Source organism: Pongo pygmaeus, chromosome 8 (genome assembly GCF_028885625.2).
Source record: "Pongo pygmaeus isolate AG05252 chromosome 8, NHGRI_mPonPyg2-v2.0_pri, whole genome shotgun sequence".
Classification (NCBI taxonomy): Eukaryota; Metazoa; Chordata; class Mammalia; order Primates; family Hominidae; genus Pongo; species Pongo pygmaeus.
The window spans coordinates 74,150,669-74,177,024 of NC_072381.2; the positions used below are offsets into that span (position 1 = coordinate 74,150,669).

The following is a 26,356-nucleotide window of genomic DNA, read 5'->3' on the forward strand; positions in this document are numbered from 1 at the left end:
GGGTTTGAAACCAGCCTGGCCAACATGGTGAAACCCTGTCTCTACTAAAAATATAAAAAATTAGCTTGGTGTGGTGGTGTATGCCTGTAATCCCAGCTACTCAGGAGACTGAGGCATGAGAATGGCTTGAAGGGGGTGGGGGTCGGAGGGTGTCTCAAAACACCCCAGAAACTAATAGAATGTTTACTTAACATTTCTAACATTTTACTGTAGGTTGTGGAAAATGTAAAAATGACAGGCTCAATATTAGTCTTTTTGTTTTTGTTTTTGTTTTTTCTTGAGAGGTAGTTTTGCTCTTGTTACCCAGGTTGTTGAGCAATGGTGAGATCTTGGCTCAATGCAACTTTCACCTCCCGGGTTCAAGTGATTCTCCTGCCTCAGCCTCCTGAGTGGCTGGGATTACGGGCAAGCACCACCACACCTGGCTAATTTTTTGTATTTTTTTTTTTAGTAGAGATGGGGTTTCACCATGTTGGCCATGTTGGCCATGCTGGTCTTGAACTTCTGACCTCAGGTAATCCACCCGCCTTGGCCTCCTGGAGTGTTGGGATTACAGGCGTGAGCCACCACACCCGGCCTCAATAATAATTTTTAGGAGTCAGATGACCAAGTAAGTTGTAGGAAAATGCAGACACAATACTTACGTATGTAATATAAACAGAAGTTTTTTCTCTTTGGTCTTTTCATAGGGAGAAGAGTGGCAGTTGCATTGGAAACCTGATTAGAATGGAACATGTAAAGATAGTTTGTGATGGGCAATATTTACATAATTTCCAACATAAACATGGTGCCATACCTGTCACAAATCTAATGGCAGGTGACAGAGTTATTGTAAGTGGAGAAGAAAGGTCACTGTTTGCTTTGTCTAGAGGATATGTGAAGGAGATTAACATGACAACAGTAACTTGTTTATTAGACAGGTAATGAAATGTTACTTTTTTTGATAACAGCTTTATTAATATATAATTCACATCTGTGTAGTTCATCCATTTAAAATGTACAATTCACTGGTTTTTAGTATATTCACAGCGTTGTGCAGCCATCATCACAATCAACTTTGAGTATTTTCATCACCCCAAAAAGAAACTCCCAAGGAAGAAGCCCTATACCCTTTAGTAGTCACTTCTCATTTTCCTCCGATTTCCCCAGCCCGAGGCAACCACTAACCGCTTTCTGTCTCTGTAGATTTGCCCATTCTGGACATCTCATATAAATAGAATCATGCAATATGTGGTCTTTGGTGACTGGGTTTTTTCACACAGCACGCTGTTTTTGAAATTCATCTTCATGTTATAACATGTATCAGCATTTCATTCTTTTTATTTTAAATAAATTGAGGTAAAATTCATATAACAAAATTGATCATTAACCATTTTTAATGTGTATAATTGAGTGGCATTTAGTATATTCCCAATATTGTGCAACCATCACTTCTGTCTATTTCTAAGACACTTTTATCACCCTAAAAGGAAACCTCATTCCTATTACGCAGTCACTTCCCACTCTCTCCTCCCTGAAGTCCCTGGCAACCACTAAATTGGCTTTCTTTCTGTATGGATTCATCCATTCTGGATATATGATATAAGTGGAACCATACAATATGTGACCTTTTGTATCTTGCTTCTTTCACTTAGCCTAATGTTTGCTAAGTTCATTCGTATTTCAGCATATATGAGACCCTCATTTTTTTATGGCTGAATATATTCTGTTGTGTGGTTACACCACATTTTGTTCATCCATTCACCAGCTGATGGACATTGAGTTGTTTCCACTTTTTTGCTATAATGATTAATATTGCTATGAACATTGACATGCATAGTTTTAGGTAGACATATTTCATTTTCTTTGTAGTTACCTAGGCATGGGTCATGTGCTAATTTCATGTTTAACATTTTGAGAAACTACCAAACTGCTAAAGTTTTGTTTAGTACATTATGTTCCATAGTGATGATGTGGACATAATCTTATCTAATTCTTACAACCACATGTATAGCAGACAGCATAGATACCACCCTGTGTTAGCTATAATGCTTATTTCTCCTTGCATGCTGGGCACTGACTATTCTCTTCTTTTTTAAATAAAAATGTTTATTTTTCCCATTTACAGTTGTGATATAAGTATACCCATTTCAGTTACAACAAAATGGCTGATTTAAATAAAAATATATAGGTGGGGCGTGGTGGCTCACGTCTGTAATCCCAGCATTTTGGGAGGCCGAGTTGGGCAGATCACAAGGTCAGGAGATCAAGACCATCCTGGCTAACACGGTGAAACCCCGTCTCTACTAAAAATACAAAAAAATAGCTGGGCATGGTAGCGCACACGCCTGTAGTCCCAGCTACTCGGGAGGCTGAGGCAGGAGGATCGCTTGAACCTGGAAGCAGAGGTTTCAGTGAGCCGAGATCGCGCCACTGCACTCCAGCCTGGGCAACAAGAGCAAGACTCTGTCTAAAAAAATATATATATATGTATATATATTCTACTATTAATATTTTTATTTAGGCCGGACCCAGTGAGCCACCATGCCTGGCCTAAATAAAAATATTAATAGTAGAATAGTTGATAGGAATATCTGGGCAGGCGAGGTGGTGCACGCCTGTAATCCTAGCACACTGGGAGGCTGAGGTGGGTATATCGCTTGAGCCCAGGAGTTTGAGACCAGCCTGGGCAACGTAAGTAAAACCTCGTCTCTACCAAAAATACAAAAATTAGGAGGTGGTGCATGTCTGTAGTCCCAGGTACTGTGGAGGCCGGGGTGGGACAATCAGTTGAGCCCAGGAAGTTGAGGCTGCAGTGAGCTGAGATCACACCTCTGCACTGTACGTAGCCTGAGTGACAGAGTGAGACCCTGTCTTAAAGAAAAAAAAAATTGTGGCAGAGACCAATATCCACATTCACGAATAATCCATATTCCCTCTTCTTTCACAGTCAGCTGGATTGTGTTTTCCAGCATTTCTTACAGTTAATACAGGCATGCCCGACCATTTCTTAATGGATAGAGGTCAGCAATTGGGACTCAGTGACATCTGAGTAACTGTAATGGAAATGTCCAGGCTTGTTCCCTGCTGATCAGTAATCTTAGTTGAGTCATAACCACCCCTTGTCTAGATGTCATGACATGGGATGGTGATCCACAATATTCCAGTTGTCTGCTCGGATTTTTGTATCCTTTGCAGTATTTATTTAGTATCTACCATGTATTAAGTACTTTGCAAATCCTTGAGGAATTTACAGTCTTGCGTGTAGACATACATATTTTCTTTTTTTGTTGTTTTTTTTTGACACATGGTCTCACTCCAGCCCAGGCTGGAGTACAGTGGCATGATCACAGTTCACTGCAGCCTGGACTTCCTGGGATCAAGCAGTCCTTCTACCTCACCCTCCTGCATAGCTGGGACCACAGGTGCATGCCACCACACCCGGCTAATTTTTTAATTTTTTGTAGAGATGGGGCGTCTCACTACGTTGCCCAGGCTGGTCTTGAACTCATGGGCTCAAGTGATCCTCCTGCTTCGGCCTTCTGAAGTGCTAGCATTATAGGCATGAGCTACTACACCCAGCTTATTTTCAATCTAATATGATATGTGTTCAAATTGATAGGAACACAGAAGAGAGGTATTTAATTCAATTTTAGGAGGCTCAGGGAAGGCTTTTTTTTTTTTGAGACAGTCTCACTGTCGCCCAGGCTGGAGTGCAGTAGCACGATCTCAGTTAACTGCAGCCTCTGCCTCCCGGGCTCAAGCGATTCTCCTGCCTCAGCCTCCCGAGTAGCTGGGATTATAGGCGTGTGCCACCATGCCCGACTAATTTTTATATTTTTAGTAGACACAGGGTTTTACCATGTTGGCCAGGCTGGTCCCAAATTCCTGATCTCAAGTGATCCTCCTGCCTCAGCTTCTCAAGGTGTTGGGATTACAGGCGTGAGCCACCATGCCAGGCCAAGGGAAGCCTTTTCGAAGAGCTAATTCTGAATCTTCATCCTGTGGATTAATAAATTAGTCTGGTGAAACAGTGTGAGAAGAGCATACTATACTGGGCAAACCTGTTGCACAAACATGTGATGTAGTGTGACATGGAGCATTCAGGAAAATGCAGGTAATTACGTTATTTCTAGAATATAAAATATAAGGAAGAGAGTAATTAGAGAGATCAGGTCATAGAATGTCTTATATACCACGTTAAAAAGTTTTCCATCCTGGGCCACATAGTGAGACCCCCATCTCTCCAAAAAATTAAAAAATTAGCCAGGTGTGGTGGTGTACACGTGTAGTCCTGGCTACTCAGGGGGCGGCGGTGAGATACTTGCTTGAGCCCAGGAGTTCAAGGCTACAGTGAGCCATGATCATGCCACTGCACTCTAGCCTAGGCAATAGAACAAGACCCTCTCTCAAAAAAAAAGTTTAGATTTTATTTATTCTGATGTATTGAAAGGTTTTAAACAGAAGAGTGGATAATCATTGGATTTGCATTTTCCTTTGGCTACAGTGTAGAGAATTGAGTTCATTAAAGGAAGAAAAACTAAAAGCAAACCTGGAAGCTGTTGCAGTGACCCAGGCTAGAGGAAACTGAGGCAGGGTAGTGTTGGCAGCGAGAATGGAATGACTTTGAGAAGTATTTAGAAAGTAAAATTGGCTGGCATTTGGATACAGATTGGGTATGTGAGTTGGGGAGAGGATGAGGGAGAGGGAAGGATCAAGATGGCAGCGCAAATGCAAATGCCAATGCCATTAACTGTGATCAGGACCAGAGAAGGAGCATCAGGTTCAGCAGGGATGAGGAGGAGTTCTGCTTTGAAAGTACTGTGCTTTCACAGCCTGAGTTTAGCTAAGTGAAGAGATCTCACTGCCTACTAAATATCCAAACCCAAAGCTTGGGTGAGGAGCCAGGTGGGAGAGGAGTGTGAGGTCAGGCCTAAAGATGGAATTTGGAATTTGGAGGCACGTGAGGGCCTGGGACCCTGGGGCAAACAATGAGAAAGAGTAGTACAATGAACCAGGGAAGGGACTCTAGGGAATACCAGAGCTTAAGGGACAGATAGAAGACAGGGAGAAGGTAACAGAAAAGAAGACTACACTCCAGGTTAGAGGAAGGAAGAGCCATGCATTCAGGATCCCTCTGGGGATGGTGAACCTGTGTTCGATTGCAAGGGTAAATGAATTTTCAGGAAATGTTGCAGGTTCCCTATTATTAATTGCTTTGACCTTGGTGCCTTGAACCTTCCCTTTCCCTCTGCCTTTTCCCACCAATCCAGGGCCTCATGCTGTCCTTGATTGGCAAGTGTGACTGAGGGCTGGTAGCTATTTTAATATCTATTCTGGCCCATTAATTCTTTTAGCAGATAGCAGCATATTTCTTATATAGACTATGCGAAATGGAAAACATTCATGTATATTTGTTTTGTTGTTTTAGAAACTTGTCGGTCCTTCCAGAATCAACTTTGTTCAGATTAGACCAAGAAGAAAAAAATTGTGATATAGATACCCCATTAGGAAATCTTTCCAAATTGATGGAAAACACATTTGTCAGGTTTGTAACAATGAGCAAATTTGAATTTCACTCCACTTTTCTAAGGAATATTACTAAAAGTGCTTTTTCACTTTTCAGCAAAAAACTTCGAGATTTAATTATTGACTTTCGTGAACCTCAGTTTATATCCTATCTTAGTTCTGTTCTTCCACATGATGCAAAGGATACAGTTGCGTGCATTCTAAAGGGTATGCTAAAATCACCACGTCTGCTTTGATTAATTTTTCTTGTTTCTATTTGACTTATACTGTAGTCTAATATCTTGATTAGACTTGCAATTACAATGTTTAGACCAAGACTCTTTGGAAATGGTTTTGTATTGAAGAATAGACTTGGATAGAGACTGCTTTTCTTATAAAATAATTAACTTTTCCTTTGAAATTCAACACTCTTTTTCCTGTTATTTTTGAATTTAAATGTAGGTTTGAATAAGCCTCAGAGGCAAGCGATGAAAAAAGTACTTCTTTCAAAAGACTACACACTCATCGTGGGTATGCCTGGGACAGGAAAAACAACTACGATATGTACTCTCGTAAGGTTATTATTCTTCTGCTTAGAGACAAAATATTTGTATTAGCTTCTCCTCAGTTCAGAGGATGTAATATTTAATATCAAAAGGGCTGAATTTTAATTCAGTGGCTTTGTTTCAAATGAACTTTTTAGAATGACGAGAAATAGTAAAGCTGAAGCACAAACAGTTGTAATCATGTAGATTTCTCGCATTTAGAATTTTCTAAGATCTCTTTCCGTTAGTGGTATGTGATATTTATCACTATATGTTTTCCTTTCCCTTTAAAGATGATGTTAGAGGCCGGGCGTCGTGGCTTACGCCTGTAATCCCAGCACTTTAGGAGGCCAAGGCGGGCAGATCACTTGAGGTCAGGAGTTCGAGACCAGCCTGGCCAACATGGTGAAACCACCTCTCTACTAAAAATGCAAAAATTAGCCGGGCGTAGTGGCATGCGCCTGTAATCCTAGCTTTACTTGGGAGGCTGAGGCAGGAGAATCACTTGAACCCAGGAGGCAGAGGTTGTAGTGAGCTGAGATCACGCCATTGCATTCCAACCTGGGCAACAAGAGCAAAACTCCGTCCTAAAAAAAAAAAGATGTTAGAGATTTTTCTTGGATTTTTTTTTTTCATGTCAGTAAATTTCTTTTTTCTTTTTCTTTTTTTTTTTTTTTTGAGATGGAGTCTTGTTACATGAGCCGGGCGAGGTGGATCATGCCTGTAATCCCAGCACTTTAGGAGTCCAAGTCAGGGGGATTGGTATTTGAGACCAGGTTGGAATGCAGTGGCATGATCACACTTCATGCAGTCTTAACCTCCTGGGCTGAAACAGTCCTCGTTCCTGAGCCTCCCAAGTAGCTGGGACCACGGGGGCGCACCACCTCATCTGGCTAATTAAAAAAAGAATTTTTTAAAAAGAGATGGCATCTCACTTTGTTGCCCAGGCCAGTCTTGAATTTCTGGGTTTGAGTGATCCACTTGCCTCAGCCTCCCAAAGTGCTGGGATTACAAGCGTAAGCCACCATGCCTGGCCTATGATGTATTATTATTGACATATTGCTAATAACATATAATAATGTCATGTAATTTTTGTAAAATGTTTTGGCTTCATAATTTTTACTTGGCTCAGCTCTTGGATATGGTTCTTGTTAAGTTTATAAACATGTTAAAAATTATCTGGAATTAAAAGTAAGGCTGTTTTTTCTTTTTTCTCTTACCCATTATTAGGTAAGAATTCTCTACGCCTGTGGTTTTAGCGTTTTGTTGACCAGCTATACACACTCTGCTGTTGACAATATTCTTTTGAAGTTAGCCAAGTTTAAAATAGGATTTTTGCGTTTGGGTCAGACTCAGAAGGTTCATCCAGCTGTCCAGCAATTTACAGAGCAAGAAATTTGCAGATCAAAGTCCATTAAATCCTTAGCTCTTCTAGAAGAACTCTACAATAGTCAAGTAAGCACAATTATTGTATAATAATACTAACAGTTAATGTCCACAGCCAGAATGAGGGGAGAAACTGTACTCTGGGAAATTTAGTCACATTGACTGGATTTGCACGTGGTTAATTAATATGTACTATACGACCAGTTTATTAACTTATAGTTTGCTATTTCCTTCTGATCTGAAATAAGGTTTTGGGTTTATTATTTAGGGCTCTCTTCTAGTTTCAAATATCCTAGGAAACTACTAATAATCAGGGTTTCGGCCAGGCACAATGGGTCACGCTTGTAATCCCAGCACTTTGGGAGGCCGAGGTGGGCGGATCATGAGGTCAAGAGTTCAAGACCAGCCTGGCCAACATAGTGAAAACCTGTCTCTACTAAAAATACAAAAAAAAATTAGCTGGGCGTGGTGGTGGGCGCCGGTAATTCCAGCTACTTGGGAGGCTGAGGCAAGGAGAATCGCTTGAACCTGGGAGGCGGAGGTTGCAGTGAGCCGAGATTGCGCCACTGCACTCCAGCCTAGGTGACAATGTGAGACTCTGGCTCAAAAAAAAAAAAAAAAAAATCCGGGTTTTTTAGTAAGTTTGAATTAGAAACAATGGTACTTAATAGTCTTGTGATAACTATCTCTAGGCTTTTATACAGAACCTAATTTTTATTTTATTTTGTTATTTCATGTTTATTTGTACTGAGAGTTCTTAACTGATTTTTTTTTCTTTTTTTTTTTTTTTTTTGAGACGGAGTCTCGCTCTGTCACCCAGGCTGGAGTGCAGTGGTGCGATCTTGGCTCACTGCAAGCTTCGCCTCCCGGGTTCACACCATTTTCCTGCCTCAGCCTACCGAGTAGCTGGGACTACAGGCACCCGCCACCACGCCCGACTAATTTTTTTTTTTTTTGAGACGGAGTTTTGCTCTTGTTGCCCGGGCTGGAGTGCAGTGGCGCCATCTCAGCTCACCGCAGCCTCTGCCTCCCAGGTTCAAGCGATTCTCCTGCTTCAGCCTCCTAAGTAGCTGGGATTACAGGCATGCGTGACCACGTCCTGCTAATTTTGTATTTTTAGTAGAGACGGGGTTTCTCCATGTTGGTCAGGCTGGTCTCACACTCCCAATCTCAGGTTATCCTCCTGCCTCGGCCTCCCAAAATGCTGGGATTATAGGCGTGAACTACTGTGCCTGGCTTTTTCTTTTTTTTTTTTGATTGAACCTTCCACCAAATAGCTGGGATTATGGGCATGGCTATAGTGCCTGGCTTAACTGATATTTTTGTCTTTAAAAAATTTCCCAAAAATTAGATTTAATAGATTGTTCCTTTACCTCCTTTGTCTAACGCTAGCATATTTTTGTCTAATATCTGTCCCTGTTACTGATAAATCTAGAACTGGCTAAGATGTATATCTGGTTAATATTTTTATTAAATTAAACATTTTATTTTGAGGTAACTGTAGATTCACATGCAGTTGTAAGAAATACTAGAGAGAGCCTGTGTCCCCTTTATCCAGTGGTGACATCTTGCAAGTCTGTAGTACAATGTCACACCCAGGATGTTGACATTGATACAGTCCCTATTCTATTACCACAAGATTCCTCATGTTGCACTTTTATAGTTGTATCCACTCTCCTGCCTTACCCCTCTTTAACCTCTGACAGCCATGACTCTGAGACTCTGATCTCCATTTCGATAATTTGGTCGTTTGAGAATGTTAAGTAAATGCAGTAGCCTTTTCGGATTGGTCCAGAGCTTCCCCTAGATAGTTGTACGTATTAATAGTTTGTTCCTTTTTGTTGCCGAGTATTTTTCCATAGCCTGGATGTGCTGCATTGTGTTTAACCATTCATCCTCTGAAAATCTGGATTGTTTCCAGTTTTTGGATATTGTGAATAAAGCTGCTGTAAACACTCATGTTACAGGTTTCTGCGTAACATAAGTCTTCATTTCCCTGGGATAAATTCCCAGTAGTACAATTTCTTTATTGATTGGTAGTTGCATGTTCATTTTTCTTTTTTAATCTGCCAAACTGTTTTTCTAAGCAGGAACATTTCACATGTATGAGTGATCTCCTCATTATTTGGTGGCGATACAATTTTTTTTTTTTTTGAAACAGAGTCTCGCTTTGTCCCCCAGGCTGGAGTGCAGTGGCGCCATCTCGGCTCACTGCAAGCTCCGCCTCCCAGGTTCACGCTATTCTCCTGCCTCAGCCTCCCAAGTAGCTGGGACTACAGGTGCCCGCCACCACGCCCGGCTAATTTTTTGTATTTTTTTAGTAGAGACGGGGTTTCACTGTGTTAGCCAGGATGGTCTCGATCTCCCGACCTTGTGATCCGCCCGCCTCGGCCTCTCAAAGTGCTGGGATTACAGGTGTGAGCCACTGCGCCTGGCCTATTTATTTATTTTTTGAGATGGACTCTTACTGTGTCACCCAGGCTGGAGTGCAGTGGTGTGATCTCCACTTATTGCAACCTCTGCCTCCCAGGTTCAAGTGATTCTCCTGCCTCAGCCTTTCAAGTAGCTGGGACTACAGGCATGAGCCACCGTGCCTGGCTAATTTTTGTATTTTTAGTAGAGATGAGGCTTCGCTGTGTTGGCCAGGCTGCTCTCAAACTTCTGACCTCAGGTGATCTGCCCACCTCAGCCTCCCAAAGTGCTGGGATTACAGGCGTGAGACACTGCGCCCAGCCATCTCTGGAACATTTCATTTCCTGTTTTGTTACCTGAGGCTCTGTAAATCTACTTTTGCAACTTTAATTAATAATTTTATAAATAAAAATGGGAAATGCTTCATAATTCCAAAAAAAACCCAAAAAAACCCCAAAAACCCAAAAAACAGAATACCAGGCCAGGCGCTGTGTCTCACACCTGTAATCCCAGCACTTTGGGAGGCCAAGATGGGTGAATCATTTGAGGCCAGGAGTTCAAGACCAGCCTGGCCACCACAGCGAAACCCTGTCTCTAATAAAAATACAAAAAATTAACCAGGCATGGTAGTGCATGCCTGTAGTCCCAGCTACTTGGGAAGCTGAGGCATGAGAACCATTCGAACCTGGGAGGCAGAGGTTACAGTGAGCCAAGATCGGGCCATTGCACTCCAGCCTAGGTGACAGAGGAAGATTTGGGAGGCTGAGGCGGGCAGATCATGAGGTCAGGAGATCGAGACCATCCTGGCTAACATGGTGAAACCCCGTCTCTACTAAAAATACAAAAAATTAGCCAGGTATGGTGGCGGGCACCTGTAGTCCCAGCTACTCGGGAGGCTGAGGCAGGAGAATGGCGTGAACCCAGGAGGCGGAGCTTGCGGTGAGCCAAGATCGCCACCACTGTACTCCAGCCTGGGAGACAGCGAGACTCCCATCTCAAAAAAAAAAAAAAAAAAAAGAACACAAACATGGCCGGGCCCAGTGGCTCATGCCTGTAATCCCATCACTTTGGGACACCGAGGCGGGTGGATCACAAGGTCAGGTGTTTGAGACCAGCCTGGCCAACATAGTGAAACCCCGTCTCTACTAAAAATACAAAAAATTAGCCGGGCATGGTGGCGGGCACCTGTAATCCCAGCTACTCGGGAGGTTTAGGCAGGAGAATCGCTTGAACCTGGGAGGCGGAGGTTGCAGTGAGCCGAGATCATGCCACTGCACTCCAGCCCGGGCTACAGAGCAAGACTCCATCTCAAAAAAAAAAAAAAAGAAAAAGAAATGTTCCAGAGACATTCTGAAAAGTTCCAGAGAAACACACACTAGCCTAAAAATCTCAGTTAAACCATGGTTGCACAACAGGTTATATTTATTCCTGCATTTTCTCAATAAGTTCCTCCTTATATTTGCCTTTCTCTTTTCTGACTTGTCAAGACTTGGCTTTGTGTTCAATAATTTTTTTCCGATCCTTGTTGAGATTTAGCCTGGTGATAACCACCCTGCTTGGGTGAGTACCCACATGGACGGTTGTGCTGTTGGCCTGCTCATGCTGCACCCACTCGATGTAGATGACATCTTTCTTTCTGTACACCTGGACTACCTTGCCAATTTGCTGACCTTTGTAGTGTCCTTGAACTACCTGGACCTCGTCATCCTTGCGGATGGGCGTGGAGCGGACATTGTACTTCTGCCACAGCTCCTTGGAGAGCAGGGATGACATGATCTTCCTGTGCACGTGCAAGGGGGCATTGAAGTGACGTTTGCAGTTTTTGCTGCGGTCCGAGTTCATGAAGGGATTGAACTTCATGGTGACACTCCGGCTAGCAGCGGCCTCAGGCCTGTTTTGGTTTTTTTTTTTTGAGACAGTGACTCACTTTGTCACCCAGGCTGGAGTGCAGTGGCATGATCATGGCTCACTGCAGACTCGACCTCCTTGGCTCAAGTGATCCTCCTGCCTCAGCCCTCCAAGTACGTGGGACTATGGGTATATGCCACCATACTCAGCTTATTTTTGTATTTTTTGAAGAGACTGGTTTTCGCCATCTTGCTTGGGCTGGTCTCGAACTCCTGAGCTCCAGCCATCTGCCCACCTTGGCCTCCCAAAGTGTTGGGATTACAGGCGTGAGCCACTGTACCTGGCCCAGTTATCATATTTTTAGTTCTAAAATTTCCATTTTATTCTTTCTATTTCTTGGCTGAGACTTTGTTTTTTGGTTCATATTCAAGCGTGTTCATAATCACTCATTAAATGTTGTTACCATGGCTGCTTTAAAATCTTGGTCAGATAGTTCTGACATCTCTCATTCTGGTGTTGGCATTTATGGATTGTCGTCTGTTTTCATTGAGTTTGAGATTTTCCTGGTTCGTCTTGTATTGATTGATATTTTTTTATTGAAACGAGCATATTTTATTGTTACTGAAAACTTCTGTTTTAGCTGGCTTCCTCTCACACTGCCGTGGTAGGGGAAGAGAGGGTACCAGCTCATTCCTGCCAGGTGGGAGTCGAAGTCTGGGTTCCCCACTCAGCCTTCTTTGACCAAAGTGGGAGGTTCCTCGTTACCGCTGGGCCTGCTTGGTTGGGGTGGAAGTCTAGGCTTCTGATGTGGTCTCTACTAACATATGGGGTTGGTGCCAGTTACCAGTCATCGGGCATGAAAGACCTGACTCCGTACTTGGCTTTCTCTGACACCAGCCTGGTGGGGTGTGGGGCACCTTGTTACAGCCTTGAGAAGGGCAGAGATCTGCCCTCCTCTGTGTTTGCTGGTGTCTGTGGTTGTGGGGCTGTACTTTTTTTCCAGTGATATTTGGCTAGAGTAGTTACTGTGTGAAAGTTTTCTGTCTAGCTAGGCTTTCCCTTTCCTGTTCCTTCAGCTAGAGAGAACAGACTTTGGTTGCAGCTGTTTTTAGTACCCACTGGTGTGCTGTGGCTCCTTCAGTTCCAAATCTGGGATCTATGAGGCAAAAGAAAGCCCAGGGAATCAACTACTGTGTTGTTTCTTTGGTCCTGAGCTCCCTAGCTGGTCTGCCTTCTCTCCACCTTTCAGAGTCTTCTTTTGTTTATTTTATATATATAATGCCTAGGGATTTTATTTGTCGTTTGTGGAAAGAATAAGGAAAAGTACTCCATCTTCCCAGAAGCAAAGTCCTGGTTGACATTAAAAAAACAAACAAACAAACAAAAAACGAACTAACTTATTACCTCTTGAATGTTCCAGATTCCCATTGGGAAATATCCAAATGTGAGCATTGTTCAATAGTGTCTGGAAAGTTTACTCGATTATTTTTAATTTGTAGAAAAAAAATTAAAATTTGCATGCTATAAATATTTCAGAATTAAATAATATTGAAGGATTCCTGATGCCATAGAACAAAAACTTTTTGATCTTTTCATTTAAAAAATGACAGAAACAAAAGTACATTTCTTTTACGTATTAAATAACTGATCTGTTTTCCTTGTTTTTAGCTTATAGTTGCAACAACATGTATGGGAATAAACCATCCAATATTTTCCCGTAAAATTTTTGATTTTTGTATTGTGGATGAAGCCTCTCAAATTAGCCAACCAATTTGTCTGGGCCCCCTTTTTTTTTCACGGAGATTTGTGTTAGTTGGGGACCATCAGCAGCTTCCTCCCCTGGTGCTAAACCGTGAAGCAAGGTAGGCAGATATTTAAGTGTTAATTTTAAACTAGATTATTTTCAAGGAACAGATTTAGTACACTGATAAACCTGAATCTGATTTATTGACAGAGCTCTTGGCATGAGTGAAAGCTTATTCAAGAGGCTGGAGCAGAATAAGAGTGCTGTTGTACAGTTAACCGTGCAGTACAGAATGAACAGGTATTTGTAACAGTGTTAGCTAGGAGTGGTTTTCATGTTTGTTTCCATCTACCAAAACTAAAGATATCTTTTGTAATTCCCTTAGTAAAATTATGTCCTTAAGTAATAAGCTGACCTATGAGGGCAAGCTGGAGTGTGGATCAGACAAAGTGGCCAATGCAGTGATAAAACTACCTCACTTTAAAGATGTGAAGCTGGAACTGGAATTTTATGCTGACTATTCTGATAATCCTTGGTTGATGGGAGTATTTGAACCCAACAATCCTGTTTGTTTCCTTAATACAGACAAGGTAAAAAAAAAAAAAAACTTTCTCTTTAGTTTTTCCTCATTTTGTCCTATTATTTAAATTTCTCAGTTTTCATTAGCACATGCCCTAATTAGAGCTTATCAGTTAAAAGGCAAAACTAGGCTGGGTGTGGTGGCTCACACCTGTAATCCCAGCACTTTGGGAGGCCAAGGCGGGCAGATCACAAGGTCAGGAATTCAAGACCAGCCTGGCCAACATGGTGAAACCTTGTCTCTACTAAAAATATAAAAAGTAGCTGGGCATGGTGGTGGGCGCCTGTAATCCCAGCTACTCAGGAGGCTGAGGCATGAGAATTGCTTCAGCCTGGGAGGCGGAGGTTGCAGTGAGCTGAGATCGCGCCGCTGCACTCCAGCCTGGGTGACAGAGCAAGATTCCCATCTCGGGGGGAAAAAAAAGGCAAAACTAATGTACTTCTCATACTTCAACCCAAAATAGTCTTTTCTTTGTTTTTCCTTTCTTTTTCTTTTTCTTTTTTTGAGACGGAGTCTTGCTCTGTTGCCCAAGTGGCGTGATCTCGGCTCACTGCAACTTCCTCCTCCCGGATTCAAGCGATTCTCCTGCCTCAGCCACCCAAGTAGCTGGGATTACAGGCACCCACCACCAAACCAAGCTAATTTTGTATTTTTAGTACAGACAGGGTTTCACCATGTTGGCCAGGCTGGTCTTGAACTCCTGGCTTCAAATGATCCGCCTGCTTCAGCCTCCCAGAGTGCTGGGATTATAGGTGTGAGCCACTGTGCCCGGCCCAAAATAGTCTTTCTTTCTATAGGCCCAGTATTTTTTGGAGGAGGTTTATTCTGGAGGTCAGTAGATGTCAAAATTGACTTTTGAAGAAGGAAAGCCACAAAGTGAACTCAAGGGTATAATTCTATTTCCTAGAAAAGGAAATGGCACTGATACTATCAAAGGGCTGGGTTTACAAATGGACCGAGGGTTTAATAAATTGATGTCCTTTTAAAGACTTTTTAAAAAACAGACTTTAAACCCGGGCACAGTGGCTCACGCCTGTAATCCCAGCACTTTGGGAGGCCGAGGGGGGTGGATCACCTGGGGTCAGGAGTTCGAGACAGACCCCAACATGTCTGACCAACATGGCGAAACCCCGTCTCTACTAAAAATGCAAAACTTAACTGGGTGTGGTGGTGCGCCTGTAGTCTCAGCTACTTGGGAGGCTGAGGCAGGAGAATCGCTTGAACCTGGGAGGCGGAGGTTGCGGTGAGCCGAGATCGCGCCACTGCACTCCAACCTGGGTGACAGAGTGAAACTCCATCTCAAAAAAAAAAAAAAGGGGCTTTATTTTTTAGAGCAGTTTTAGGTTCATAGCAAAATTATGTGGAAAGTACAGAGGTTTCTCATAACCTCCCTCCCCTACATATGCACATGAAGACCTTTTTACAAACCAATCATTAAACAGAAATCTGCACAACAACTTTTTTGTTTTTGTTTTTTTAAGATGGAGTCTTGCTCTGTCTCCCAGGCTGGAGTGCAGTGGTGCAATCTCCTGGTGTCTCAAAAAAAAAAAAAAAAAAAAAAAGTCAAGGTTGCTTAGGGATGATGTAGGAGGAAAGTAGTCTTTGAAGAGATGTATCAGGAGGTAGGGCAGCAGTTTTATCTGCTCCATTATATGTATAAAAGGGGACAAGAAAATGGAAAGAGCACAGATATACGACCCAGATCTAAGTTTGTTTGTTTGTTTGTTTGATTCTGAGACGGAGTCTCACTCTGACCCCCAGGCTGGAGTGCAGTGGTACTGTGTCAGCTCACTGCAACCTCCGACTGCCAGATTCAAGCAATTCTCCTTCCTCAGCCTCCTGAGTAGCTAGGATTACAGGCACGCACCACCACGCCCAGCTAATTTTTGTATTTTTAGTAGAGACGGGGTTTCACCGTGTTGGCCAGGCTGGTCTCAACCTCCTGACCTTGTGATCCACCTGCCTCGGCCTCCCAAAGTGCTGGGATTACAGGTGTGAGCCATTGCGCCCGGCCACCCTAAGTTCAAATAGTAGTGCCACAGTTTATTGTGAGGCCTTGGGAAAGTTACTTATTCTTTTCTACCTTTGATTCCTGTAAAATGGGGGATAACAAAGTAAAGTATGTGAAGCTCAGTGTGTGATCAGCTTTCGTAGGTATTTTAGCCTCAATCGTAACATGTTTAAGATAGGTGCCCTCTGCGTGGCTTTCTGAAAGTGACTAATATTAATATCATTCGTTTTTGTTGATTCTTTCACCTTCATCTTTTAGACAAAGCTATTTTTCATCTCCAAATCGGTAGTATAGTCTTTATGGCCACTTGCGTACTTACAGTACTCTTTAGAGATTGCATTATCAGCAGGCTGTATATTTTTCCACTTAGGTTCCAGCGCCAGAACAAGTTGAAAAAGGTGGTGTGAGCAATGTAACAGAAGCCAAACTCATAGTTTTCCTAACCTCCATTTTTGTTAAGGTAATTTAGAATTTTCAAAGCTAACAAATATTAAAGTGCAGAATAATAGAATATTAGACTGTAAGACACTTACAATCTGGCATTAACTCTCGTTTATTAAGATAAGGGGGGGATTGAAGCCCCATTATTTTTATTTTGAGAAAATGTATCTAAGACATGTAATATTTTATAATGACATTTGGAGTTTGCCTTTACGATAATAACTTTTTGTAATGTCAGCTAATTCTAATTGAGACAATACTATGTTGTAGTGATTAGGAATTGGAAATTTTTCTGTGAAAGAGCAGAAGGTGAAATGTATTTCTTTGTACTGTGTGTGTGTGTGTGTGTGTGTGCACTGTTTTAGTGGCATATAATCCATTACGTTCTCATGAAACTAAAAATTACGGGAGGAATGTCTAAGGAATTATTTCATCATGGGAAATATGGACAGATTTAGAGCAAATTGAGTAATTGTATTCAGTCTTTGAGATAGGAAAGTTTGTTATAAACATCAGTTGGGCACATAATGTAAACATTTAATCATTAAATTCAGAAAAGTTTAACTTAATCAGGATTTCTTTCTTTTAAATTGTGTCTTTTTCTATTTAGGCTGGATGCAGTCCCTCTGATATTGGTATTATTGCACCGTACAGGCAGCAATTAAAGATCATCAATGATTTATTGGCACGTTCTTCTATTGGGATGGTCGAAGTTAATACAGTAGACAAATACCAAGGAAGGGACAAAAGTATTGTCCTAGTATCTTTTGTTAGAAGTAATAAGGATGGAACTGTGAGTTAATTGTGTTTGCTACTGATTCATTTGGGGCATTTCTCTCTCTTTAAAAATTGTGGGCCAGGCGCGGTGGCTCACACCTGTAATCCCAGCCCCCTGGGAGGCCAAGGCGGGTGGATCACCTGAGGTCAGGAGTTTGAGACCAGCCTGGACAGCATGGTGAAACCCTGTCTCTACTAAAAATACAAAAATTAGCTGGGCGTGGTGGCAGGCGCCTGTAATCCCAGCTACTTGGGAGGCTGAGGTAGGAGAATTGCTTGAACCCAGGAGGTGGAGGTTGCAATGAGCCGAGATTGCACCATTGACTCCAGCCTGGGCGACAGAGCAAGACTCTGTCTCAAAAAAAAAAAAAAAAAAAAAAAAAATGGGGTTTAACATTGAGAACATGTGGACACAGAGAAGGGAACAATATACACCATGGCCTTTAGGGGGTTGGGGGTGAGGGGCAGGAACTTAGCGGATGGGTCAACAGGTGCAGCAAACCGCCATGGCACATGTATACCTATGTAACAAAACTGCACGTTCTGCAGATGTATTCTGTTTTTTTTGTTTTTTTTTTTTAAAGAAAATGAAATTGTGGTTTAAAAGAACACATAAAACATACATCTTACTTTTTTTTTTTTTTTTGAGACGGCGTTTCCTCTTGTTGCCCAGGCTGGAGTGCAGTAGTGCGATCTCGGCTCACTGCAACCTTCGCCTCCCAGGTTCAAGTGACTCTTGCGTCTCAGCCTCCCAAGTAGCTGGGATTACAGGCATCTGCCATCTTGCCCGGCTAATTTTTGTACTTTTGTAGAGATGGGGTTTCACCATGTTGTCCAGGCTGGTCTCAAACTCCTGAGGTCAGATGATCCGCCTGCCTCGGCCTCCCAAAGTGCTGGGATTCCAGGCGTGAGCCACCATGCCCGGCCCATCTTACCATTTTTAGGTGTACGGTTTAATTAGCGTTGAGTGCCTTCACACTGTTGTTCAACAGATCTCTGGAACCTTTTCATTTTCAAACCTAAAACTCTGTATTCATGATTAACCACCCATTTTCTTCTTCCCCAGCACCTGTAACCACCATTCTACATTCTATCTCTGAATTTGACTAATCTAAGTACCTCATATAAGTAGAATCGTACAGCATTTATCTTTTTGTGACTACCTTATTTCACTTAGCCAGCTAGTTCATCCTGTTGTAGCATGCGACAGGATTTCCTTCCTTTTTAAGACTGAATAATATTCCATTGTCTCTATATACCACATTTTATTTATCCATTCATCTGTCAGATGGAATGGTTGCTTCCACCCCTTGGCTGTTGTAATTGAGGCCTGTTTAATATAAAATCTTCCTTGTATACTTTCAAATTTATAGACAATTCAGGTTTGATTTTTTTTTTTTTTTTTTTTTTGAGATGAGATCTGGCTCTGTTACCCAGACTGGAGTGCAATGGCACAATCTCGGCTCACTGTAATATCCACCTCCCTGGCTCAGTGATTCTCCCATCTCAGCCTCCTGAGTAGCTGGAATTACAGGCATGTGCCACCATACCCAATTAAGTTTTGTATTTTTTGTAGAGAGCCATGTTGCCCAGGCTTGTGGGCAACTCCCGAGCTCTAGCAATCCTCCCACCTTGTCCTCCCAAACAGTTTTTTTTTTTTTGGTTTTCTTATTTTTACTTCTCCTTAGTTCATTTTTCTCAACTGTATAATACATCCATATGGTTTTAAAATATACATAATAAAAGGTTTCCTTTGTACTCCATCCCTCATCTACTCAGTTCTTGCCTCAGATAGTCTTTTTTTTTTTTTGAGAGGTCAGGTCGGAGTGTGGAGGCATGGTTATGGCTCTGCATCCTTGACTTCCTGGGCTCAAGCAGCCCTGACTCAGTGATCCTTTCATCTCAGCCTCCTGAGTAGCTGGGACCATAGGTGCACACCACCACATCTGGCTGATTTTTGTATATTTTGTAGAGATGGGGTCTCACTGTGTTGCACGGGCTGGTCTTGAACTTCTGGTCTCCAGTGATCCACCTGCCCTGGCCTCCCAAAGTACTGGGATTACAGGCATGAGCCACTACACCTGGTCTCATTCTATTCTTAAATTTGCACAGGTGTCCATTGTGTAGGGATGTGTTGTAATATATTTAACCATTCCTTTGAACTTGAATAATTGAAAATTATATTTCTTACAGGTTGGTGAACTCTTGAAAGATTGGCGACGTCTTAATGTTGCTATAACCAGAGCCAAACATAAACTGATTCTTCTGGGGTGTGTGCCCTCACTAAACTGCTATCCTCCTTTGGAGAAGCTGCTTAATCATTTAAACTCAGAAAAATTAATATCCTTTTTCTTCTGTATATGGTCACATTTGATTGCACTGTTGTGAGTATTTATTTACTTGTTTAAATTAAAGCTCTCACTATGTTGCGTAAGCTGGTCTTGAACTCCTGGGCTCAAGCAATCCTCCCACCTAGGCCTCACAAAGTGCTGTGATTACAGATGTGAGCCACGGCCCCCAGCCCATAACCCTTTTTTAATCCAGAACAAATGATTAGATTAAAATGGAGTATTATTTATTTTATATACAGGGCCTTGCTTTGTCACCCAGGCTGCAGTGCAGTGATATGATCAGAGCTCACTGCACCCTCAATCTCGCAGGCTAAAGTGACCTTCCTACCTCAGCCTCCCCAGTAGCTGGGCCCACAGGTGCATGCCACCATGCCCAGATAATTTTTGTATTTTTTTGTAAAGACAGGGTTTCACCATGTTGCCCAGGCTGGTTTTGAACACCTGGGCTCAAGTGATTCACTCGCCTCCTCCCAAAGTGCTGGGATTACAGGTGTCAGCCACCACATTCAGCCTTTTTTTTCCCCAAGAAGTGGTGCCTAACTTCACTCAGGCTGGAGTGTAGTGACGGGATCACTGCTCACTACAGCCTTGACCTCCTGGACTCAAATAGTCCTCCCACCTTACCTTTCCGAGTATCTGGGACCACAGGTATGTACCACCACGCCTGGCTAATTTTTTAAAAATTTTTAATAGAGAGGAGGTGAGCCACTGCACCTGGCCTTAAGATAAATCGTTTTTTAAAAATGTGTATGGGCTGGGCCCAGTGGCTCACGCCTGTAATCCTAGCACTTTGGGAGGCCGAAGCAGGTGGATCGCGAGGTTGAGATTGAGACCATCCTGGCTAACATGGTGAAACTCCGTCTCTACTAAAAATACAAAAATTAGCTGGGCATGGTGACGTGTGCCTGTAGTCCCAGCTACTCGGGATGCTGAGGCAGGAGAATTGCTTGCACCCGGGAGGCGGAGGTTGCAGTGAGCCAAGATCTAGCCTGGTGGCAGAGCGAGACTCCATCTCAAAAAACAAAACAAAACAAAACAAAACAGTGTATGAAGTTCTTAGGCTTCATAAGAACTTCATACTTCTTATGAAGGTATGAAGTAGGCTAAGATAAATAACTCTGAGGCCGGGCGCGGTGGCTCACGCTTGTAATCCCAGCACTTTGGGAGGCTGAGACAGGCGGATTACCTGAGGTTGGGAGTTTGAGACCAGCCTGACCAACATGGAGAATCCCTGTCTCTACTAAAAATACAAAATTAGCCAGGCATGGTGGCGCATGCCTGTAATCCCAGCCACTCGGGAGGCTGAGGCAGGAGAATCACTTGAACCCGGGAGGCAGAGGTTGCAGTGAGCCGAGATCGCACCATTGCACTCTAGCCTGGGCAACAAGAGTGATACTCCATCTCAAAAAAAAAGATAAATAACTCTTATTGCTTAAGGGCATAGTTATTCATTGAATGCCATAAAGAACTTTATTTTTTTTTGTGGTCCTGTAAGTCAGATTACAAAATGTTAAATAATAACGTCATAAATTTATGCCATTCCATGTTGTGCTAAATATTTCTTCCTTAATTTATTTTACATCATTGATCTTCCATCAAGAGAACATGAAAGTCTTTGCCACATATTGGGTGACTTTCAAAGAGAATAAAACACTATTTCCCTTGCCTTTTCTTACTAGGGCAGTATCTCCTCTAGCTAGTGCCCATACAGAAAATTCTATCACCATACAAAATTTAATGCAGTATTTATGTTTTTAAGCACAGGTGTACCGAAAACTGTGAAAAGTCTAAATTTATGGGTTCTATACGTGCATTTTTGCCTGACCTAGAAAAAGAGTTTGATAAATTTTTACCAGCTTTGAAGATGGATTAACTTTTGACTTTGAGCTTTAAACTTTTAAGTCAGACATTTCAGGACTAATTTGATTTTGTAGATATCATTGTAAGAACTTTATTTGAAAGACTGGATAAAGGGATTTGATTTGTTTTCATCATTTAAGCACAGTGTTGTGATGATGAGAACACAAGTGTGATTCTTTTCTGTATTTTGAGGTCCCTAATCCAAAGCCCATTTTGCTAGGATTTTTTCTGCTATCAGATGTGTTTTCACTCTAAACCTAGTCTTTTATGACATTAATTGATTACTTCCTGTTAATTTTCTATCCTCCCTTACTATTCCCCTTTTTTGTTTTCAGTATTCAGTATTTCAGTATTCTAGAGTAGATTTTGATATAAAAGAAAATAATTCTTACATCATCTTTTGCAACAAATTTTGTTTTCTGAATTGATAATAAATTTAAAAAGTTGATTCCTATTTTTACATATGTTCATATGCCCCTATGTTTGGGGGTATCACTCAGTTCTCCTTTTTTGTGTAAAGATGTTTTGTAAAACAAAATTGTCTCAAAGTGATTATATTGTATATATAAAAAGTAACAGATTTTAACAAAGGTTAAAAGATTCTTGGGGTAACAGATTCTTCTGGGGGTTGGAAATCTTCCATTTCTCGAGGGTTTTTTTTAATGAATGTTAAATATGTTAAAATTTTTATTTCTACCTCATGTGTTTTTTTAAATTATTACTTGAAGTTTTTTATTTAATAAATTTTTTCTACTAATGGATCTTACTGTGTCAATTATCATTAATACTGAATAATAATTAAACTCAGGGTTATCTAGCATTTTTTTTTTTTTTTTTTTTTTTTTTGAGACAGAGTTGCCCAAGCTGGAGTGCAGTGGTGTGATCTTGGCTCACTGAAAGCTCCGCCTCCCGGGTTCACGCCATTCTCCTGCCTCAGCCACCCGAGTAGCTGGGACTACAGGTGCCTGCCACCACGCCTAGCTAATTTTTTTTTTTTTTTTTGTATTTTTAGTAGAGATGGGGTTTCACCATGTTAGCCAGGATGGTCTCGATCTCCTGACCTCATGATCCACCCACCTCGGCCTCCCAAAGTGCTGGGATTACAGGCGTGAGCCACTGCGCCCGGCTGCATGTTTTCTAATAGTGACAAGTGAAGTATTGATCATGCTAGAAAGCTGAAACCAAGCAGCATTGATATTATAAAGAGATTTATGAAGGGCACACAGGATGGGCTTGATCATGGAGAGGGGTTATAGATTAGATAGGACAAACGGGAAAGGTTGCTGTGATGAAACTTAAATATTGATTAGATATAATGAGAGTATAAATCAGGAAGGAATCTGATGGTAATTTCAGTTCCTGGGAATGAAATGAAAAAGAAAGTCCTTTTGCTTCATTACAGGTTTGTATGGCCTGAAAAGTAAAGCTCCATAGAAGAGAACCTGGGGATGTGTTCTGTGTTTCCTTTTTTTTTTTTTTTTTTTTTGGATCTGTCTTGGTGATGAGTCTAGCCATTTAATTGTTTAAAAGAGTTAGGAAGCTGGGCATGGTGGCTCATGCCTGTATTCCCAGCACTTTGGGAGGCTGAGGCAGGTGGATCACCTGAGGTCAGGAGCTCGAGACCAGCCTGGCCAACATGGTGAAACCCTGTCTACTAATAATACAAAAAAAATTAGCCGGGTGTGGTGGCTGGCGCTTGAAATCCCAGCTACTCAGGAGGCTCAGACAGGAGAATCGCTTGAACCTGGGAGGCGGAGGTTGCAGTGAGCTGAGATTGCGCCACTGCACTCCAGCCTGGGTGACAAGAGCAAGACTCCATCTCAAAAAACAACAACAACAACAAAAAAAGTATAAAGCCACGATGCGAAGACAATGTGGCTGTTCCGGTGGCCCCTCTCCTGAATCAGTTCAGAGTTCCTGTCCCCTTCCCCCTGACTTCCCTCTTGCTGCCGTCTCTGATTCCTTTCTTTTCTCCCTATTCCTGGCTGTCTAACGGCAGGTTTTCCCCAGAGCTCCAAGTCTGGTTTGGTCCTCTTCTTTCTCCTTGGACAGTCACTGGCTTCACCCATCACCCATGTGGCTGTTTACTTACCCTGTACTACACCCTGTCTTCCAAGTTCTAGTTATATAGCTGCCTTCCAGCCAATGCCTTCAGAATATTCTGTGAACATTTTAGACTTAGTACAAAGAAATTGGAAATTTCCATCTTCATGTGATGCCTTCCTCCTGTGATCCTTATTTCTGTAAATGACATCATCTCATGGTTCGCTGAGCTTAAAGATCTTGGCATAATTTTTCTTTCTTTAAAACATTTTTGGCCTGGGCACGGTGGCTCATGCCTGTAATCCCAGCACTTTGGGAGGCCGAGGCGGGTGGATCAACTGAGGTCAGGAGTTTGAGACCAGCCTGGCCAACATGGTGAAACCCCATCTCTACTAAAAATAGAAAAATTAGCCAAGTGTGGTGGCGGGCACCTGTAATCCCAGCTACTAGGTAGGCTGAGGTAGGAGAATCACTTGAACCCGGGAGGCGGAGGTTGCAGTGAGCTGAGATCGCGCCATTGCACTCCAGCCTGGGCAACAAGAGTGAAACTCCGTCTCAAAAGAAAAAAAAACCAAAACATTTTTCCCCCTCTAATTACAGAGCAGTACATGATTTTAGTAAGAATTTCAAACACTACATATTTTAGAAAATGAAATTTCTGTTTTTTTTTTTTGAGATGGAGTCTAGCTCTGTTGCCCAGGCTGGAGTGCAGTGGCAAAATCTCAGCTCATTGCAACCTCCACCTCCCAGGTTCAAGCGATTCTCCTGCCTCAGACTCCTGAGTAGCTGGGATTACAGGCACCTGCCACCATGCCCAGCTAATTTTTGTATTTTTAGTAGAGTTGGCGTTTCACTGTGTTGGCCAGGCTGGTCTCGAACTTCTGACCTCATGATCCACCCACCTCGGCCTCCCAGGGTGCTGGGATTACAAGCATGAGCCACCGTGCCTGGCCAGAAAATGAAATTTATTTGTAATCTCATCCTTTAGTAATTACATAGTTTGGTCTATGATGATCTAGGCTAGTATTTAAACCAAAATTACCACATCCACAATAAGAAATCCATTTTACATCATGACTCAATGTAGATTTGTGTATGAATATGCATCTGAAACAATACTGTCATAAAACAATATTTACCCTTTCTGTATGTGATATACCCTGATTTCTTCCACTCTATTCCATTAAAAACAAAGCGTGGCCGGGCATGGTGGCTCATGCCTGTAATACCAGCACTTTGCGAGGTTGAGGTGGGCGGATCACTTGAGGTCAGGAGTTCAAGACCAGCCTGGCCAACATGGTAAAACCCCGTCTCTACTAAAAATAGAAAAGTTAGCTGGGCATGGTGATGCACGCCTGTAATCCCAGCTACTCGGGAAGCTGAGGCACAAGAATCATTTGAACCCAATTCAAGCAGGTGGAGGTGGAGGTTGCACTGAGCCAAGATCATGCCATTGCACTCCAGCCTGGGTGACAGAGCGAGACTCTGTCTCAAATAAAATAAAATAAAAAATAAATAAAAACAAAGCTAATTGCAACCTGTTAAAATTGCTTTCAGGTCCCACTAGTAGGTTGGAACCCATGGTTTGTAATATTGGTTATTCTTTAATGGCATCTTTGTGTATTTGTCGTAACCATATGAAACTATTTTTGCTGTTCCTGTGCATGCCTATTCTGTTTCCCATTTGATCTACTCTCTAGATCTGTCTGTTCCTCCATCACCATTTAGGCATCTCTATCCACTTAGAAAGACTTTAAGATGCCACCTTCTCCAAAAAGCCTTTTCTGATTTTTCTCCCAGCCAAAAGAATTATCTTCATCTTTATACAGTACTATAACAGTACCTATATGGAGCTTCATAGCATTTTTATTTTTTTTTAAGAGATGGAGTCTCTGTTGGCCAGGCAAGAGTGCATGGCAGGATCATAGCTCACTGCAACCTCAAATTCCTGGCCTCAAGCAGTCCTTCTGTCACAGCCTCCTGAGTAGCTAGGACTACCGGTGCACACCACTACACCCAGCTAACTAACCAAAAAAAAATTGTTTTTACAAACAGGGTCTTGCTATGTTGGCCAGGCTAGTCTGGAACTTCAGGCCTCACGCAATCCTCCTGCCTCAGCCTCTTGAAAATACTTGGATTACCGGCATGAGTTACCACATCTGGCTGTTTACTGCTTTTTTTTTTTTTTTTTTTTTTGAGACGGAGTCTCGCTTTGTTGCCCAGGCTGGAGTGCAGTGGTGAGATCTTGGATCACTGTAGCCTCTGCCTCCTGGGTTCCAGCGATTCTCCTGCCTCAGCCTTCCAGGTAGCTGGGATTACAGGCATGCGCCACCATGCCTGGCTAATTTTTGTATTTATTTTTAGTAGAGACGAGGTTTCACCATGTTAGCCAGACTGGTCTCGAACTCCTGACTGAGTGATCCTCCCACCTTGGCCTCCCAAAGTGCTGAGATTACAGGCGTGGGCCACTGCACCCGGCCTGTTTACTGCTTTTTTAAAGGAGCAGTTGTAATTAGTAGGATACTTTAATATTTATCAATATTTTTAATGGATATTTTCTCAATTGAATTAAACCCTATAGAGAACCTATCATAGATAGTCTGTGTTAGCGTATGACCCATGGCAAGTCATTGCCAGAACCCACATTTTCTGATTAGGAATTCTGCAATTTTCCTGGCCATTATATGTATCTCCTTTCCCCTGCAGCGTGGTAACATTTTCCAGATGCTATACAAATGTTCAGAAGCATTACAGTTGTCATTGTAAGAAAATCATGTCTTGAGTCAGCTAAGGCTATGGCTGAAAGTTCTGTGGCATGATGGGACAAGCTGGTCCACCTGGATTCAGTGGACCATATTGCTCATGAAAAGG

At 42.2% G+C, this 26,356-nt stretch overlaps 2 protein-coding genes across 4 annotated transcripts in view; one reads left to right on the top strand and one right to left on the bottom strand.

The window, feature by feature from the left end:
- The window catches only part of DNA2 (DNA replication helicase/nuclease 2), a 58,035-nt gene extending 35,834 nt beyond the window's left edge, over positions 1 to 22,201 (top strand). For 2 of the 3 annotated variants that reach the window (XM_054436654.2, XM_063670547.1), the window contains 12 exons: positions 690 to 920; positions 5,411 to 5,527; positions 5,606 to 5,715; positions 5,950 to 6,059; positions 7,263 to 7,487; positions 13,347 to 13,540; positions 13,633 to 13,722; positions 13,808 to 14,012; positions 16,384 to 16,473; positions 17,065 to 17,247; positions 19,425 to 19,571; positions 21,163 to 22,201. In XM_054436654.2, coding sequence (XP_054292629.1) covers positions 690 to 920; positions 5,411 to 5,527; positions 5,606 to 5,715; positions 5,950 to 6,059; positions 7,263 to 7,487; positions 13,347 to 13,540; positions 13,633 to 13,722; positions 13,808 to 14,012; positions 16,384 to 16,473; positions 17,065 to 17,247; positions 19,425 to 19,571; positions 21,163 to 21,231 — 1,771 coding nt within the window. In that variant the 3' untranslated portion in view covers positions 21,232 to 22,201. The remainder of the gene's footprint in view (positions 1 to 689; positions 921 to 5,410; positions 5,528 to 5,605; positions 5,716 to 5,949; positions 6,060 to 7,262; positions 7,488 to 13,346; positions 13,541 to 13,632; positions 13,723 to 13,807; positions 14,013 to 16,383; positions 16,474 to 17,064; positions 17,248 to 19,424; positions 19,572 to 21,162) is intronic. The other variant, XM_063670548.1, reaches the window with a different exon arrangement.
- LOC129006715 (ribosomal protein uL24-like) lies at positions 11,282 to 11,690 on the bottom strand. The gene has a single exon (XM_054436696.1). It carries the CDS (start codon positions 11,688 to 11,690, stop codon positions 11,313 to 11,315), a length of 378 nt encoding a protein of 125 aa, XP_054292671.1. The 3' UTR covers positions 11,282 to 11,312.
- Positions 22,202 to 26,356: the final 4,155 nt, after the last annotated feature.